Source organism: Salvelinus fontinalis, chromosome 17, assembly GCF_029448725.1.
Source record: "Salvelinus fontinalis isolate EN_2023a chromosome 17, ASM2944872v1, whole genome shotgun sequence".
NCBI classification, from domain to species: domain Eukaryota; kingdom Metazoa; phylum Chordata; class Actinopteri; order Salmoniformes; family Salmonidae; genus Salvelinus; species Salvelinus fontinalis.
The window spans coordinates 13,545,498-13,565,132 of record NC_074681.1 but is presented as its reverse complement, the minus strand read 5'-3'; the positions used below and the strand labels follow the sequence as shown (position 1 = coordinate 13,565,132).

Here is a 19,635-nt window from a genome sequence, read left to right as displayed (position 1 = left end):
GTAGATGACTCAAAGAGAGAGAAAGAAAACAGTTGAACAGTTATGAAACAAATTTTTCAAAAATGGAGGAGCAAGAGAGCCAGCTGTATTTTGTTGTATTTCTTTTTTTCACTTACTTAGCTACCGAATGCAGCTAGCTAGTTTAGCCTACTCAAACACCCAGCTCAAACAGAGAGGGATGCTATGTTAGCTAGCTGGCAATGGCTATCCAACACTAAAACTCTTCCAAGTCAAGGTAAGCTTTTGGTTTTATTAATTTATTGCCACCTGGGCCCACTTGCTGGCTGACTACAATGTACTGCATGATTGTAGCGGGTTTACTAACCCGTTAGTTCTAGTAGCTATGTTGACTATGTTGTCAGCTAATATGGTGACAATGATGTAGGCCTTGTATAGCAGTTAGTGGTTATATATGAAGGTTTGGCTTGAAATGGTTTTTTTGCCTGGTCACAGACAGCTGATGTGTTGTGCACTAAAGTCCACAAGCGAAGGTGAAAGGAGGAGAGTGTGTAGATCCGAGAAGGAATTATACATCAAGAAAAGTGATCATACTGTTTGTATGTGGCTGCTATGAACATGAACTGTGTTTGCGTGTGATCAGGGGTGTATTCATTCAGCCGTTTCTTAAACGGAACGGGGATAAACATACCTGAAAATGTCCAATAGAAACTCTTATTTGCAACTGTTAGACTAATGATTACACTCTAGATCAGCTAGATGCAGGCAAGAGTGTGCAAGGCGGTATTAAATGTGTCATCTTGATTACTTACATTTTTCTCTCAACCTGTGCACCTATATTGTAAACTAGGTCGTAGCAACCTCATGATGGATATAGGGAAAATGTGAGTATCATGTAGTAACCTAAACCTATGTTACATTGAGCTGGGTGAATGGAATATGAATGACAGTCATCCAATATACTGTAATAGAAATAAGGCCATGCTCATAAAAATCGTCCTCCCTCATCTTAAACGGCACCGACCACCACTGATTAACATGGAGCGGAGGGACTTTGTCGTAGATTCAATCAGATCAATAGTTAACCAGTATTAGCAGACACCGACATAGCGGGTATTTTGGCTGTCAGAGGTGGAACTGTTGGACCCTTCAAATCGGTGAGCAGCTGCTCTTGAGATCAAAGCCACACTGTCCCACTCCTGTTAGAAGTTCAGAAGGAGAAAGCGTAGGCTGTATAGAAATACTTTTTAAAATCATTACACTAAATAATTAGTTTCTATCATCCTAATGGAGGTGTAGATTACATCTCACATTCCAGTGTTCAAACAATGCTGCATGGGATTTATGTTAATGTACCTCTGTGCAGCCAATGGCAATGTCCGCTTTAGGTATAATGCCGGGAGCCATTTGTGGATTTGACAGCTCTAATGCAGTTCCACCTTCAACTCCGCCAAAACAACCGCTATACAGATGACATGGAGCAGAGGGACTTTATTGTTGTCCTTCGGGACTAGTTCTTTCATGTATATACCTGTACTACGTGTGCATCTAAGAAATTCGTTTTTTTATTTTTTATACACTATAGAATAGTCAAATTATTAGTTACACACAACATTCAACTTTCTTTCCCAAAATAACAGACATACAATAAAAAGGCCAGTATTTTGATTATATTTTAATTATTCCAACCCTGAAGTGCACAGAGACATGGTACTGTGAACAAACACATTGATTTCCAGCACTGACACAACAATTGTATTAACCAATCAGGGTGTCGTGACTGAGAGGCCGCTGATGTTTTTTGCTGTGGGCTCACAGAAATAATTGTAGGAAACCTACTTATGCCCTGATACCAGCAGGTTCCATTCATACCACGAAATGGTACATTTTCATCAAAATGGACGCTCAACCATACTGAATCGTAGGTGGCAGAAAGTTAAATGACTTAAAATCATGATGGAAGATGGTCAGATACTTGCCTTGTTTTTGCTGACACAACAAGCCAAGTTATTTGTAGCCTATACTTTGTCATTGTTTATTTGTTTGTTCTATTGCTGAGGGAATTGTGATGCTTAGTATGAATACCCTGGAATGGTGACTACTAGTCTTTGTGCATTGAGGATTATTGAAATGTTATTTCTTGTACATTCCGTGGAAGGTGACGGGTATAGGGCAGTCCACCTCTGCCCTTGCGATCTCCGACATGTCCTTGGCGTTGAGGATCAGCATGTACCCTGACTTTTGGGCCCCTGGGGATACTACAACGGTCAACAGAACTCCTGTGGGTCATTGGAAAAACACACGGTTGGTAGAAAAACACAGTGCCCACCATTGTAACTGTAACCCGTCTTTTTATGAATTATGCTGAGAACATTTTTCTACTAAATTTAAGTACCTTGTCCCTGGATAAATAGCTAAAGGACTCTATTCAATCCGCATTGCGGAAGTTCAGTTTTACAGCGTGATTGAAATTTAAAGGCAATGTTCCTGCTTTAGAGGAGACTGCATCCACGATAAACACTGCATATGTCAGCTTAATTGCAAATTACCTCTAAATTTCTATCTCAGATTGAATAGAGCCCAATGTCTCTTAAACTCTTCTTAACACTAACACAAACACAATACTATGTATCAGTGTTTGCCCTGCACCATGCCTGTAACAGTGACAGTATAGTACACTAAGGGTACAGTACAATACTGTGCATACCATCATCCTCATCCACGCCATCGGGGGTCTGCACAAAGAGAGGCTCTGAGGGGTAGGAGTCCGGCTCCTGCCACACCCAGGTCTCCTTGGTCTTCACGTTCAGCTTGATGATCTACAGCCGCATAGAGATTCCTCAAGGTCTAACATACACATCTTGGTCTTCACATTCAACTTGATGATATACAACCACATAGACAGAAACTCATGGCCACTCACGTAACATGCTATGACCTCTGCCATTCACTTCTCAGAGTTTGAAGATAGATTTGTGGCAAACAACAAGACTACTCACCCTGTCAGGAATGAAGTGGTTGAGGCCCAGGGCATAGGCATATGTGTAGTTCTTCCCACCGTGCTTCTCATAGTTGATCTGAGGAAACTCAAAGGCTTGGCGGGGCCCAGAGAACAGCACCTCAGGCTCCAGCCAGATGGTCCCGTCAGTACGCATCACTGCTGTGGCCGTGGTGTACGGCAGGCATATCAGGTTCTTTCCCTGCTCCTCCTGAAACACAGTCAGTATGAAAGAAGGTTTGAATAAGTTAGAGCAGTTATACAGTGCATTCGAAAAGTATTCAGACCTGTTGACTTTTTCCACATTTCGTTACAGCCTTACTCTAAAATAGATTTTTTTTAAATCCTCAATCTTCACACAATACCCCATAATGACAAAGGGAAAACAGGTTTTTAGAAAGGTTTGCAAATGTAGTTTTTTTTTTAACAGAAATACCATATTTACAAAATAATTCAGACCCTTTGCTATGAGACTCGAAATTGAGCTCAGGTACCAAAAAGGGTACCTAAAAATGTCTGCAGCATTGAAGGTCTCCAAGAACACAGTGCCCACCGTCATTCTTAAATGGAAGAAGTTTGGAACCACCAAGACTCTTCCTAGAGCTGGCCGCCCGGCCAATCTGAGCAATCGGGGGAGAAGGGCCATGGGCAGGGAGGTGACCAAGAACCCGATGGTCACTCTGACAGAGCTCCAGAGTTCCTCTGTGGAGATGGGATAAACTTCCAGAAGGACAACCATCTCTGCAGCACTCCACCAATCAGGCCTTTATGGTAGTGGCCGGACGAAAGCCACATGACAGCCCGTTTGGAGTGTGCCAAAAGGCACCTAAAGACTCGTCGACAAGATTCTCTGGTCTGATGAAACCAAGATTGAACTCTTCGGTCTGAATGCCAAGCGTCACGTCTGACTTAAACCTGGCACCATCCCTATGGAGAAGCATGGTGGTGGCAGCATCATGCTGTGAGGATGTTTTTCAACGGCAGGGACTGGGAGAATAGTCAGTATCGAGGGAAAGATGAACAGAGCAAAGTACAGAGAGATCATTCATGAAAAGCACACTGGAGCAGGTTAGGACCTCAGACTGGGGCAAAGGTTCACCTTCCACCAGGACAATGACCCTAAGCACACAGCCAAGACAATGCAGGAGTGGCTTCGGAACAAGTCTCTGAATGTCCTTGAGTGGCCCAGCCAGAGCCCGGACTTCAACCTTTTGAACATTTCTGGAGAAACCTGAAAATAGCTGTATAGCGACACTCCCCATCCAACCTGACAGAGCTTGAGAGGATCTGCAGAGAAGAATAGGATCTGCAGAGAAGAATGGGAGAAACTCCCCAAAAACAGGTGTGCCAAGCTTGTAGAGTCATACCCCAAAAGACTCGAGGCTGTAATCGCTGCCAAAGGTGCTTTATCTGTCACGTTCTGACCTTTATTTCCTTTGTTTTATCTTTATTTAGTATGGTCAGTGCGTGAGTTGGGGTGGGCAGTCTATGTTTGTATTTCTATGTTTTGCTATTTCTGTGTTTGGCCTGATATGGTTCTCAATCAGAGGCAGCTGTCAATCGTTGTCCCTGATTGGGAACCATATTTAGGTAGCCTGTTTTGTGTTGGGTTTTGTGGGTGGTTGTCTTCAGTCTTTGTGTGTCTGCACCAGATAGATCTGTTTCGGTTTTCACTTTGTTGTTTTTTGTATTTTGAGTTGTTCACTTCATTAAATAAGATGAACACTTAGCACGCTGCGCATTGGTCCTCTGATCCTTCAAACTTCTCCTCCTCAGACGAGGAGGAAGACGACATCCGTTACATTATCAAAGTACTGAGTAAAGGGTCTGAATAGTTATTTAATGTGATATTTCAGTTTTGTATTTTTAATACATATCTAAAAACCTGTTTTTGCTTTGTCATTATGGGTTATTGTGTGTAGATTGATGAGGGGGAAAAAACGATTTTTATCAATTTTAGAATAAGTCTGTAACGTAACAAAATGTGGAAAAAGTCAAGGGGTCTGAATACTTTCTGAATGCACTGCACACGTTGCTATCCAAAATAAAATAAATACAGGGTAACACATATGCACTTTATTGTCCAAAAATTAAGAAATAATATGTAAATGAAATGTAAACTAAAAAAAATGATTTTTAAAGAGAAGGAAATGACTTACCCTGTGGATGTCCAGTGGGATGACGTATCTCCTGACCTCTGGCTGAGGTGCCATCATGGCTGCCTTCTTCACCTCTTCCCAGTTGGAGCGCAGGTTGGCCAGCCAAAGGTAGTTATACACAAACTCAAACCTACCAGGAAATGAATGAGAATTAGTTTCCTAATCCTTTAAAGAGACAGTGTTTAAAGACCAGGGGCTAGGATTCATTAATCAATTCTTCTGAAAAAGGACATTGCTAAGGCAATTCACTTCAAATGAATGCCACCCCTGAGATCCCTCAGTCCACAATTAATCCAGTCACTTATGATGTGTCATCACTTTTTATATACGCTTACAACTGCCACTGTATTGACATTGCCATCTTATGAGAGAGACAATTTTTAGCTGTTCCATTACCCTTTCCATGTACACACATCAGCCACGATGAAACCATTGTCCTCATAAGTGTTGATGTGATGGAACAGGTTGATGGGAGCAGCCTTGAACTTATGGTCAATGTATTCTCCTTGTCCTCCTCCAATGTCCTTTCTGGCGATGTGGAACAATGTCTGTGAAATGTATGTTAAAAAGTTTATTAGGTTTGACAATAATGTGTGTTAGGCTTAAGTCTGTTGTGACTGCACACGTGCGATTTGGTTCTGGGTGTCGAGACTAGGTATGATGTTACTGTACATAATGGTCCTGTTTAGAAATGTGTCACTTTAAACTAAAATCTACTGAGTGTTTGCCTCCTTACCCCGAGAACCTCGTTGGACTCGAAGCAGTCCATGTAGTTGGAGCCTCGGATGCTCCAGGCACTGAGGAACTTCAGCAGGTTGATTTTCACAGGGGTTTCGACAAAGACAAAGTAGTTCTCCGACATGCCAAAGCTAAGGGTGATATTTAGACCGTTTAAGTTGGCATGCATTGTAAGTTGTTATATGGCTTAGTCAAATAACACAGAAGGAGGCATGTCCATGATTGACTTCTTGCTGTTTTGGGGACCTCAAGTTCAACTATGAACATGATGGATATGTTATTATGACCCACCTGTGCACATAGGAGGGCTTGAACCTCTCGGCACTGGGGAACTGCACCACAACCTTGGACTTTTCAATGGGGTCTGACTTGTCTGAGGAGAGAACACAAGATGCAATCAGGGCACAAGCCTTCAGATTCCCTTACTATTACAAGTTATCCTATCCAGAACAAGTTAAGTACAAGTTACCTACATTTTCTAGTTTAAGAGTTGGAACATGTGCATGAATTCTGAATGAATATCTTTCATTTTCATTTTCTTGAATCAATTTGGACACAAGCCCAACCTTTCTGAGTGGGTGGGATTCTGACAACGTTGTAGGCCAGCGATGCTCCTTTCCCCATGCAGTTTCCGATGTTGAACACTGTTCCGTCTCTCTCAATGTGTGGGTGGGCTGTCACTCCATTGATGTTGACGTAATTGCACAAGTCCACCTGAGGGGAAGTGAAGTCATAGTGTTATTCATTATTATGTTATACATGTGTTATAACTATTAATGAGAAGTGAGACTTCTGTCTATAATCAGTGGACCAGTATGTAACACTTCCATTTTTTTGAGTCTGTTGAATTAGGCCAAAGGATATAGGCATACACTGGTTTCTGGTACAGTATATTGTGAATACTGTCATGAAGGGGGATGGAATTTCAGCCTTGGGGAAAAGAGGAGAGTAATACCTTCTTCAGTGTATCCAGCGTGTCAGTGTTGACTTTAGTGATGTAATTGGTTTCTGTGACGGCGTAGTAATCTTCACCAATGGGGTAAACGTTCACCAGGCAATTGTCTGTCACCTCAACACCCTTGAAGTAAGTGAAAAACCTGCACAGAGAAACACACACCAGTTTTTGAAATTGATCCAACAGTCATCATTAAAACGACGATCAAGGCAACAGCAGTGAAAATATACACAATGATTGATATGAAGGATCAGATATACAGTGCCTTCGGAATGTATTCACACCCCTTGACTTATCCACATTTTGTTGTGTTACAGCCGGAATTGAAAATGTATGACATTTAGATTTTGTGTCACTGGCCTACACACTATACCCCATAATGTCAAGGTGGAATTATGTTTTTAGAAATTAATAAAACATGTAAAGCTGAAATGTCTTGAGTCAATAAGTATTCAACCCATTTGTATGTCAAGCCTAAATAAGTTCAGGAGTAAAATTGTGCTGAACAAGTCATAATGTATTGCGTGGACTCACTCTGTGTGTAATAATACTGTTTAACCTTATTTTTTAATGACTACATCATATCTTTACCCCTCAAATACAATTATCTGTAAGGTCCTTCAGTCAAGCATTGAATTTCTTACACAGATTCAACCACAAAGACCAGGAAGGTTTTCCAATGCCTCCCAAAGAAGGGCACCTATTAGTAGAATAAAAATAAAAAGCAGACATTGAATATGGGGAAGTTATTGGTTATACTTTGGATGGTGTATCAATAAATCAGTTACAGAGTTAAATGTCTGAAATATTTTTGGCAAGAAGTGAAAATGTCTGTGTAGCAATTATAAACAAACTTGACAGAGCTTGAAGAATTCAAAAAGAATAATGTGCAAATATTGTACAATCCAGGTGTGCAAAGCTCTTAGAGACTTACCCAGAAAGACTCACAGTTGTAATCGCTGCTACAGGTGATTCTAACATGTATTGACTCAGGGGTCTGAATACCTATGTAAGTTAAATTTCTGTATTTCATTTTCAATAAAATTCGCAAAATTTCTAAAAACATGTGTTCACTTTGTTATTATGGGGTATTGCGTGTAGATGGGTGGAAAAAATATACATGTAATATTAATACATTTTGAATTCAGGCTGTAACACAAAATGTGGAATAAGTCAAGGAGTATGAATAGTTTCTGAAGGCATTATATGGCAAGCAAATATAACCATTTACAGGATATGGGGCGGCCTAGTGGTTAGAGCGTTGGGCCAGTAACCGAAAGGTTGCTAGTGTCACGACTTAGGCCGAAGTCAGCCACTCTCAACTCGCGGCGTTCGGCGATTGCCTAGTTAAATAAACTAAAATATATGTTGCAGGTTGAGGTTTATTGGGATGAATATTGTTCTGGAGGCAGGGCTGAGAAATTTCCACTAGAGAGGACGGCTACAAAGTCAAAATTGCCTATATACACTGCTCAAAAAAATAAAGGGAACACTAGAATAACACATCCTAGATCTGAATGAATTAAATATTCTTATTAAATACTTTTTTCTTTACATAGTTGAATGTGCTGACAACAAAATCACAAAAATTATCAATGGAAATCAAATTGATCAACCCATGGAGGTCTGGATTTGGAGTCACACTCAAAATTAAAGTGGAAAACCACACTACAGGCTGATCCAACTTTGATGTAATGTCCTTAAAACAAGTCAAAATGAGGCTCAGTAGTGTGTGTGGCCTCCACGTGCCTGTATGACCTCCCTACAACGCCTGGGCATGCGAGGTGGCGGATGGTCTCCTGAGGGATCTCCTCCCAGACCTGGACTAAAGCATCCGCCAACTCCTGGACAGTCTGTGGTGCAACGTGGCGTTGGTGGATGGAGTGAGACATGATGTCCCAGATGTGGTCAATTGGATTCAGGTCTGGGGAACGGGCGGGCCAGTCCATAGCATCAATGCCTTCCTCTTGCAGGAACTGCTGACACACTCCAGCCACATGAGGTCTAGCATTGTCTTGCATTAGGAGGAACCCAGGGCCAACCGCACCAGCATATGGTCTCACAAGGGGTCTGAGGATCTCATCTCGGTACCTAATGGCAGTCAGGCTACCTCTGGCGAGCACATGGAGGGCTGTGCGGCCCCACAAAGAAATGCCACCCCACACCATGACTGACCCACCACCAAACCGGTCATGCTGGAGGATGTTGCAGGCAGCAGAACGTTCTCCAATGCGTCTCCAGACTGTCACATCTGTCACGTGCTCAGTGTGAACCTGCTTTCATCTGTGAAGAGCACAGGGCGCCAGTGGCGAATTTGCCAATCTTGGTGTTCTCTGGCAAATGCCAAACGTCCTGCACGGTGTTGGGCTGTAAGCACAACCCCCACCTGTGGACGTCAGGCCCTCATACCACCCTCATTGAGTCTGTTTCTGACCGTTTGAGCAGACACATGCACATTTGTGGCCTGCTGGAGGTCATTTTGCAGGGCTCTGGCAGTGCTCCCCCTGCTCCTCCTTGCACAAAGGCGGAGGTAGCGGTCCTGCTGCTGGGTTGTTGCCCTCCTACGGCCTCCTCCACGTCTCCTGATGTACTGGCCTGTCTCCTGGTAGCGCCTCCATGCTCTGGACACTACGCTGACAGACATAGCAAACCTTCTTGCCACAACTCGCATTGATGTGCCATCCTGGATGAGCTGCACTACCTGAGCCACTTGTGTAGGTTGTAGACTCCGTCTCATGCTACCACTAGAGTGAAAGCACCGCCAGCATTCAAAAGTGACCAAAACATCAGCCAGGAAGCATAGGAACTGAGAAGTGGTCTGTGGTCACCACCTGCAGAACCACTCCTTTATTGGGGGTGTCTTGCTAATTGCCTATAATTTCCACCTGTTGTCTATTCCATTTGCACAACAGCATGTGAAATTTATTGTCAATCAGTGTTGCTTCCTAAGTGGACAGTTTGATTTCACAGAAGTGTGATTGACTTGGAGTTACATTGTGTTGTTTAAGTGTTCCCTTTATTTTTTTGAGCAGTGTATATTGTTTAAAAAAACGTTGGTCTTAATTTAAGGTTAGGCGTAAGATTAGCAGTGTGGTTAGGCTTAGGTTTAAAATCACATTGTATGACTTTGTGGCTGTGCCAGGGATTGACTACCCTACAGATCTGCCTCCGGTACATGAGTCATCCCCATAAATGCCAACATGCGGCTATGTTATTCATCTGATGAGGAGGTTAGCTACCAACCTGGAGAAGATGTTTTTGCAGGGATCTGGGTAAGCGAAGGTGCCAAATTCAGTGATCACCACACGCTTTTCTGTAATGGCACGCACATAGGCATCTGTTTTAACATACCTAAAGGATAAAGGTAGAAATGGGTATCAAATCCATTAGGTTAATAAGACTCAAATGCAATGTAACCACTGATCTCTAACGGACATTATTCATCCATTCTTACTTGTTGAAGTAGGTGACTTGGCCATTTTTGAAGTCGAATTTGTGCATGAGGGCCTGGCCATCGAAGAGGTGGTAGAAAGGCTCATCTCCAACCTCAAACAGGCCAGGGCCCAGACGAAGAAGACTTCCCTTCAGAAATGAAGGAATCCTACCTGTAGATGTGAGAGAAAAGAGCTTTGTAAAAACAATTGATCAATGAACAGTTCAATGTGATTTTATCTAGAGCAGGTAACAGGTCAATTAGGGAATGTTTGTTATAGATACAATACTGTTTTCACATGAATTAACCAAGATGGCAGTGATTTATTTGCAGATGCAGTGTATTTTTCTGTGTTCTCATTTTAGGATTGTGTACAGATTGAATGTACCAGAAATCTATACTATATATACAAAAGTATGTGGACACCCCTTTAAGTAAGTGGATTTGGCTATTTTAGCTGCACCCGTTGCTGACAGGTGTGTAAAATCAGGCACACAGCCATGCAATCTCCATAGACAAACATTGGCAGTAGAATGGCCTTACTAAAGAGCTCAGTGACTTTCAACGTGGCACCGTCATAGGATGCTACTTTTCCAACAAGTCAGATAGCAACATTTTTGCCCTGCTAGAGCTGCCCTGGTCAACTGTAAGTGCTGTTATTGTGAAGTAGAAACGTCTAGGAGCAACAACAGCTCAGCTGCGAAGTAGTAGAACGCACAAGCTCAACGAACGGGACCGCCGAGTGAAGCGCGTCTGTCCTCGGTTGCAACATTCACTACCGAGTTCCAAATTGACTCTGAAAGCAACGTCAGCAGAATAACTTTTCGTCGGGAGCTTCTCAAAATGGGTTTCCAGGGCCGATCAAGCCTAAGAACAACATGCGCAATGCCAAGCGTCAGCTGGAGTGGTGTAAACCTTGCCGCCATTGGACACTGGAGCAGTGGAAATGCATTCTTTGGAGTGATGAATCACGCTTCACCATCTGGCAGTCCGGCGGACTAATCTGGGTTTGGCAGATGCCAGAAGAACGCTACCTGCCCAAATGCATAGTGGCAACTGGAAAGTTTGGTGGGGGATTAATGGTCTGAGGCTGTTTTTCATGGATTGGGCTAGGCCCAATGGTGGAAAAAGTATAAAATTGTCATACTTGAGTAAAAGTAAAGATACCTTAATAGAAAATGACTCAAGTAAAAGTGAAATTCACCCAGTAAAATACTACTTGAGTAAGTCTAAAAGTATTTGGCTTTAAATAATCTTAAGTATCAAAAGTAAATGTAATTGCTAAAATGTACTTAAGTATCAAAAGTAAAAGTATAAATCAATTAAAATTACTTATATTAAGCAAGCCAGACGGCACCATCTTGTTTAAAAAATATATTTATGGATAGCTAGGGGAACACTCCAACACTAAGACATTTAAGTTTAGTGAATCCGCAATGTCAGGTAGTAGGAATGAACAGGGATATTCTCTTGATAACTGTGTGAATTGGACCATTTTCCTGTCCTGCTAAGCATTCAAAATGTAACGAGTACTTTTGAGTGTCAGGGAAACTGTATGGAGTAAAAAGTATATTTTCTTTAGGAATGTAGTGAAGTAAAAGTTGACAAAAATATAAATAAGTATTTTTACGAATAAAAAAAACTGAGCTGGCGCACACCCAGAGAAAATTATTTTATGTAGCGGTGCTGACTAACGGCGAATAAACTATGAGCTATAAAAAAAAATAGAGTTGCGCACTATATATAAACTCCCAGTAATTTATTGGGTAAATCACCAATGTTTTGTCAGCACTTAAGGCACAGTGATGCCGAAACGTTTGTGATTTACCCAGAGTTTATACTTAAGTACTTTACACCACTGGCTACAGCATACAATGACATTCTAGACAATTCTGTGCTTCCAACTTTGTGGCAACAGTTTGCGGAAGGCCCTTTCCTGTTTCAGCATGACAATGCCCCTGTGCACAAAGCGAGGTCCATACAGAAATGGCTTGTCAAGATCGGTGTGGAAGAACTTGACTGGCCTGCACAGAGCCCTGACCTCAACCAAATAGAACACCTTTGGGATGAATTAGAACGCCGACTGCGAGCCAGGCCGAATCGCCCCCAAAATCAGTGCCCAACCTCACTAATGCTCTTGTGGCTGAATGGAAGCAAGTCCCCAGAGCAATGTTCCAACATCTAGTGGAAAGCCTTCCCAGAAGATTGGAGGCTGTTATAGCAGCAAAGGGCTGACCAACTCCATACGAATGCCCATGATTTTGGAATGAGATGTTTGATGAGCAGGTGTCCACATACTTTGGTCATGTAGTGTAGTAAAGTTAAAATAACCTGCTTCATATGACCAAATAAATATGTAGTTAACAAACCTGTAACTGTTGCAGGGACAGGCTCTGATAACTCCTCAACTGTCTCAAAGATCTTCTTGTAGCCACCAGCAGGGTGCTCAAATCTGCTTTGTGAAGGAAAAAAATGAAGTAACTGAAGCCCGGGGCTCTCCAACCCTGTTCCTGAAGAGCTACCCTTCTGTAGGTTTTCAATCCAACCCCAGTTGTAACTAACCTGTTCAGGTAATCAACCAGCTAGTTATTAGAATCAGGTGCACTAGATTAGTGTTCAAGTGAAAACCTACAGGAGTGTAGCTCTTCGGGAATAGGGTTGGAGTGCCCCGCTTTAACCTATAAAAGGTCAAACCAACACTGTCCCAAAGGAGGAATTTCTCAAACATAATTCAAAATGCATACATTCATACATATTTTCTCTTTATTGAGTAAAGCAACACACATTATTCCAAATAAAATTTGGTCTACTTGCATGAAAAATGTTAGATTTTTCAAAGTTGACATTTTCCACTTTATCCCTATGGTTGACCCTTGACAGCGTGAGAGTTCAGACATGAATCCAGACATAATAAATGAACCATCACTCACCGGCTGACCATGGTTCCTCCTTGTTGTGGGAGCACAGAGACACACACTCACTCACATACAGATGGCTTCAGATCACTTCTGAACTGGAAGTCTTGGCACTCCAAGGGGGTTTAGGGTCTTTATACATCGAGCCCCTCTCTCTGTCTTGACCCTGAGTGGCTGGAACATTTCTCTTGACCAATCAGGTTGCACCATGAGAAAGAATGCCATTGTGCCAATATCCTTAGCTTGGTTGCACAATGGTGGCCCTCTAAAACCGGATTTATTTTGCCTGAATATTTCACAAAATCAATAGGCCTGTGTTTGTCTGGCAAATGTGTTGCAATAACATAAGATGTGATTGTTCAATCATTTATATATTTACCAAACCACAGTAGCAGGGAGAGTCTATAGATACATTTCATGGCATTTCACTAAATTAATGTAATTATTTTCTACTTTCCTGTAGACTACATTTTGTAACTGGGATAGATTTACCTTACCCTCCTGCTCAATTGACTATTTGGCAGAACATTAACAATAGTCAAACGGCACCAATTTCAAATGGGCCTTATACTCTTGACTTGTATATATGCATGTGTGATTCAGAGTTACTGTGTAACTGCTTATCTCGGCTGAGTTTTGCTTATTTAAATGTACATTTCTACAGAGTACGGAGTCATACAGTACTTTGTGTACATTGGGGTCTATAAACGTTAAGTCCCCTATGTATGGGACTTTGAGCGGTTCTGGACTGGTTCTGACCGACATTTCTGTGTACAGAGCACTTGTTGAATGACACAACATGAATTGCTGTGTACACCGTGAAAGCTCTGATTGTCCCGCTTCACATGTCACTCTCCGCTCTCGTCTGAAATGCAGTATGTGAAATCTGACACCTTATTTGCATAGGGAGCTACACATCACATTTTCTGGGTGTCAATTATGTACCCCCCCACACACACACACTTCTGTTGAATAGGAAAAATACATATTTAATATTTGTATCATATTTGTACTGTGTACTTGAGCTTGTGTCCTCAAAAGTGACTACCAGAAAGGTGAGATGTTAATATTTTTGGCAGTATACGCATTACTAGGTACTGTTTATGGCCCTCTCATGATAAATAAATACTTTTGGGTATGTCTACAAGTAACATTAGTCATGATTTTAAAGTAGGAAAATGTGTCTAAAAAATACAACACAAGACCATGTTATTGTTTTGCACCACATCAGTAACTAAACACTGTAGATGTCAAATTGTTTTTACCAACATCTAATCATGTTCATATTAAAATACTGGGTACTATTTTGTGTAGTGTGAATAATGTAATTGATAGCATCATGGCAAACAAACTTGTTTTGACAGTTATTTTGTGAGGAACAGAGGTAGCCATCAGAACTTTGCCAGGGGCACACAATTTGCTGTCCTCATATGAGCGGGTTGCTTTTCCCCAGGAGACTAAAGAACAATGTGGTGATTGTCCTCTGCACATGTCCAGAGTAATAAGCCCCTAGCTACCTGGATTATAGCTGGTTGCTTTTTTAGACAGACACAGGCAACTTCAAACTCGGACCAAAGAACAATAAGCAAGTAGCCTCAGTGATAAATAAACGATCATTAGTATCCAATTACATCACTAACAAATTATAAACATGAATAGTATAATTCACAGATCAAAGGGGCAGGTTTCAAGGGATAAATACACCTAACATATTTTCACGTGGACTAGAAGTAAGCATGCATCTATCTATCTATGTATAAAGATCCAGGACAACAACCTCTCCCTCAACGTGATCAAGACAAGGGAGATGATTGTGGACTACAGGAAAAGGAGGACAGAGCATGCCGCCATTCTCATCGACAGGGCTGTAGTGGAGCAGGTTGAGAGCCTCAAGTTCCTTGGTGTCCACATCAACAACAAACTATCATGGCCAAACAGTCGTGAAGAAGGCACAACAAAGCCTTTTCCCCCTCAGGAGACTGAAAAGACCGACCACTAAAACAGGTCCTCAGATCCTCAAAAAGTTCTACAGCTGCATCATCGAGAGCATCCTGACTGGTTGCATCACTGCCTGGTATGGCAACTGTTCGGCCTACGACCGCAAGGCACTACAAAGGGTAGTGTGTATGGCCCAGTACATCACTTTGGCCAAGCCTCCTGCCATCCAGGACCTCTATACCAGGCAGTGTCAGAGGAAGGCCCTAAAAATTGTCAAAGACTCCAGCCACCCTAGTCATAGACTGTTCTCTCTGCTACCGCATGGCAAGCGGTACCGGAGTCTAGGTCCAAAAGACTTCAAAACAGATTCTACCCCCAAGCCATAAGACTCCTGAACAGCTAATCAAATGGCTACCCAGACTATAAGCATTGCCCCCCCCCCCCCCCTCTCTTTTACGCTGCTGCTACTCTCTGTTTATTATCTATGCATAGTCACTTTAACTCTAACTACATGTACATATTACCTCAATTACCTCCACTAACCAGTGTCCCCGCACATTGACTCTGTACCGGTACCCCCTGTACATAGCCTGCTATTGTTATTTTACTGATGCTCTTTATTTTTTACTTTTAATTTTATTTATCTATTTTTTACTTAACACTTATTTTTCATAACTGTATTGTTGGTTAAGGGCTTGTAAGTAAGCATTTCACTGTAACACCTGTTGTATTTGGCACAAAAGTATACATTTTTCATCAAACTAAACGGCTGCCACAGCTGATTATGAAAAACTCTGTGAACAGAGGGTCACTCACTCTCTAAAAACGTTTAGATAAAAACCAAATCCATTGTTACATTGCTGTGGCAGATTTGTACCAAACACAAACACTGAGTGTCAGAGTGAAGCTTTGGATGGGAATATAAGGCCTATTGTTGTTGACGCGCATAAAAGGAGAGCTTTGATTTTCTACACTGCATTCCTGCAAAGAATTTGCTTAAACCATCTAAGTCTCAGTTGACACATGTTACTATGCCCATTCTGGTTGAAAACATAGTCAATATCCACATAACACTTGTCAGCCTAATAACTTTCAAATCAATGACCTCAACAATAAAGCCATTGGTTACCAACACCTCTCACATGAACAGTGATTAGCCCTACTGTAATATTGTAATAAAATCATGAATACATCCATGTCCTATTATTTCCTACTGATGTAAAGTGATATAAACCGACCACTAAAACAGTTGAAAATACAGTGGGGAGAACAAGTATTTGATACACTGCCGATTTTGCAGGTTTTCCTACTTACAAAGCATGTAGAGGTCTGTAATTTTTATCATAGGTACACTTCAACTGTGAGAGACGGAATCTAAAACAAAAATCCAGAAAATCACATTGTATGATTTTTTAAGTAATTAATTTGCATTTTATTGCATGACATAAGTATTTGATCACCTACCAACCAGTAAGAATTCCGGCTCTCCACAGACCTGTTAGTTTTTTTTAAGAAGCCCTCCTGTTCTCCACTCATTACCTGTATTAACTGCACCTGTTTGAACTCGTTACCTGTATAAAAGACACCTGTCCACACACTCAATCAAACAGACTCCAACCTCTCCACAATGGCCAAGACCAGAGAGCTGTGTAAGGACATCAGGGATAAAATTGTAGACCTGCACAAGGCTGGGATGGGCTACAGGACAATAGGCAAGCAGCTTGGTGAGAAGGCAACAACTGTTGGCGCAATTATTCGAAAATGGAAGAAGTTCAAGATGACGGTCAATCACCCTCGGTCTGGGGCTCCATGCAAGATCTCACCTCGTGGGGCATCAATGATCATGAGGAAGGTGAGGGATCAGCACAGAACTACACAGCAGGACCTGGTCAATGACCTGAAGAGAGCTGGGACCACAGTCTCAAAGAAAACCATTAGTAACACACTACGCCGTCATGGATTAAAATCCTGCAGCGCACGCAAGGTCCCCCTGCTCAAGCCAGCGCATGTTCAGGCCCGTCTGAAGTTTGCCAATAAACATCTGGATGATCCAGAGGAGGAATGGGAGAAGGTCATGTGGTCTGATGAGACAAAAATAGGGCTTTTTGGTCTAAACTCCACTCACGTGTTTGGAGGAAGAAGAAGGATGAGTACAACCCCAAGAACACCATCCCAACCGTGAGGCATGGAGGTGGAAACATCATTCTTTTGGGATGCTTTTCTGCAAAGGGGACAGGACGACTGCACCGTATTGATGGGAGGATGGATGGGGCCATGTATTGCGAGATCTTGGCCAACAACCTCCTTCCCTCAGTAAGAGCATTGAAGATGGGTCGTGTCTGGGTCTTCCAGCATGACAACGACCCAAAACACACAGCCAGGGCAACTAAGGAGTGGCTCCGTAAGAAGCATCTCAAGGTCCTGGAGTGGCCTAGCCAGTCTCCAGACCTGAACCCAATAGAAAATCTTTGGAGGGAGCTGAAAGTTCGTATTGCCCAGCGACAGCCCCGAAACCTGAAGGATCTGGAGAAGGTCTGTATGGAGGAGTGGGCCAAAATCCCTGCTGCAGTGTGTGCAAACCTGGTCAAGAACTACAGGAAACGTATGATCTCTGTAATTGCAAACAAAGGTTTCTGTACCAAATATTAAGTTCTGCTATTCTGATGTATCAAATACTTACTGTATGTCATGCAATAAAATGCAAATTAATTACTTAAAAATTATACAATGTGATTTTCTGGATTTTTGTTTTAGATTCCATCTCTCACAGTTGAAGTGCACCTATGATAAAAATGACAGACCTCTACATGCTTTGTAAGTAGGAAAACTTGCAAAATCGTCAGTGTATCAAATACTTGTTCTCCCCACTGTATGTGTATACAATTATTGCTCTTGCTTGTTTCTGGGAACAATTAGGAGGCCTGCGTCTTGTGACCGTAGCGTACGTGTAGGTATGTACGGCAGGACCAAATCGGAAAGATAGGTAGGAGCAAGCCCATTTAATGCTTTGTAGGTTAGCAGTAAAACCTTGAAATCAGCCCTTGCCTTAACAGGAAGCAAGTGTAGGGAGGCTAGCACTGGAGTAATATGATCAAATTTTTTGGTTCTAGTCAGGATTCCAGCAGCCGTATTTAGCACTAACTGAAGTTTATTTAGTGCTTTATCCGGGTAGCCGGAAAGTAGAGCATTGCAGTAATCTAACCTAGAAGTAACAAAAGCATGGATACATTTTTCTGCATCATTTTTGGACAGAAAGTTTCTGATTTTAACAATGTTACGTAGATGGAAAAAAGCTGTCCTTGTAACAGTCTTGATTTGTTCGTCAAAAGAGAGATCAGGGTCCAGAGTAAAGCCGAGGTCCTTCACAGTTTTATTTGAGACGACTGTACAACCATCAAGATGAATTGTCAGATTCAACAGAAGATCTCTTTGTTTCTTGGGACCTAGAACAAGCATCTCTGTTTTGTCCGAGTTTAAAAGTAGAAAGTTTGCAGCCATCCACTTCCTTATGTCTGAAACACAGGCTTCTAGTGAGGGCAAATATTGGGCTTCACCATGTTTCATTGAAATGTACAGCTATGTGTCATCCGCATAGCAGTGAAAGTTAACATTATGTTTCGAATGACATCCCCAAGAGGTAAAATATATAGTGAAAACAATAGTGGTCCTAAAACGGAACCTTGAGGAACACCGAAATATACAGTTGATTTGTCAGAGGACAAACCATTCACAGAGACAAGCTGATATCTTTCCGACAGATAAGATCTAAACCAGGCCAGAACCTTTCCGTGTAGACCAATTTGGGTTTCCAATCTCTCCAAAAGAATGTGGTGATCGATGGTATCAAAAGCAACACTAAGGTCTAGGAGCACGAGGACAGATGCAGAGCCTCGGTCGGACGCCATTAAAAGGTCATTTACCACCTTCACAAGTGCAGGCTCAGTGCTATGATGGGGTCTAAAACCAGACTGAAGCATTTCATATACATTGTTTGTCTTCAGGAAGGCAGTGAGTTGCTGCGCAACAGCTTTTTCTAAAAATGTTGAGAGGAATGGAAGATTCGATATAGGCCGATAGTTTTTTATATTTTCTGGGTCAAGGTTTGGCTTTTTCAAGATGAATACCAAATCCATTGTTACGTTGCTGTGGCAGATTTGTACCAAACACAAACACTGAGTGTCAGAGTGAAGCTTTGGGTGGGAATATAAGGCCTATTGTTGTTGACGCGCATAAAAGGAGAGCTTTGATTTTCTACACTGCATTCCTGCAAAGATTTGCATAAACCATCTAAGTCTCAGTTGACACATGTTACTGTGCCCATTCTGGTTGAAAACTTAGTCAATATCCACATAACACTTGTCAACCTAATAACTTTCAAATCAATGACCTCAACAACAAAGCTGTTGGTTACCAACACCTCTCACATGAACAGTGATTAGCCCTACTGTAATATTGTAATAAAATCATGAATACATCCATGTCCTATTATTTCCTACTGATGTAAAGTGATATAAACCAACCACTAAAACAGTTGAAAATAT

General features: G+C 41.9%; 1 protein-coding gene across 1 annotated transcript; it reads right to left on the bottom strand.

The window, feature by feature from the left end:
• Nucleotides 1-1,618: 1,618 nt before the first annotated feature.
• Nucleotides 1,619-13,280, bottom strand: rpe65a (retinoid isomerohydrolase RPE65 a). Its single transcript, XM_055866200.1, has 13 exons — nt 13,172-13,280; nt 12,611-12,693; nt 10,263-10,413; nt 10,052-10,159; nt 6,809-6,950; nt 6,420-6,567; nt 6,145-6,226; nt 5,852-5,984; nt 5,512-5,663; nt 5,116-5,245; nt 2,958-3,167; nt 2,666-2,777; nt 1,619-2,237 (listed from the first exon to the last, which is right to left on the bottom strand). Exons 1-13 carry the CDS (start codon nt 13,180-13,182, stop codon nt 2,092-2,094), a joined length of 1,608 nt encoding a protein of 535 aa, XP_055722175.1. The 5' UTR covers nt 13,183-13,280; the 3' UTR covers nt 1,619-2,091.
• Between the last annotated feature and the right edge of the window lie 6,355 nt (nt 13,281-19,635).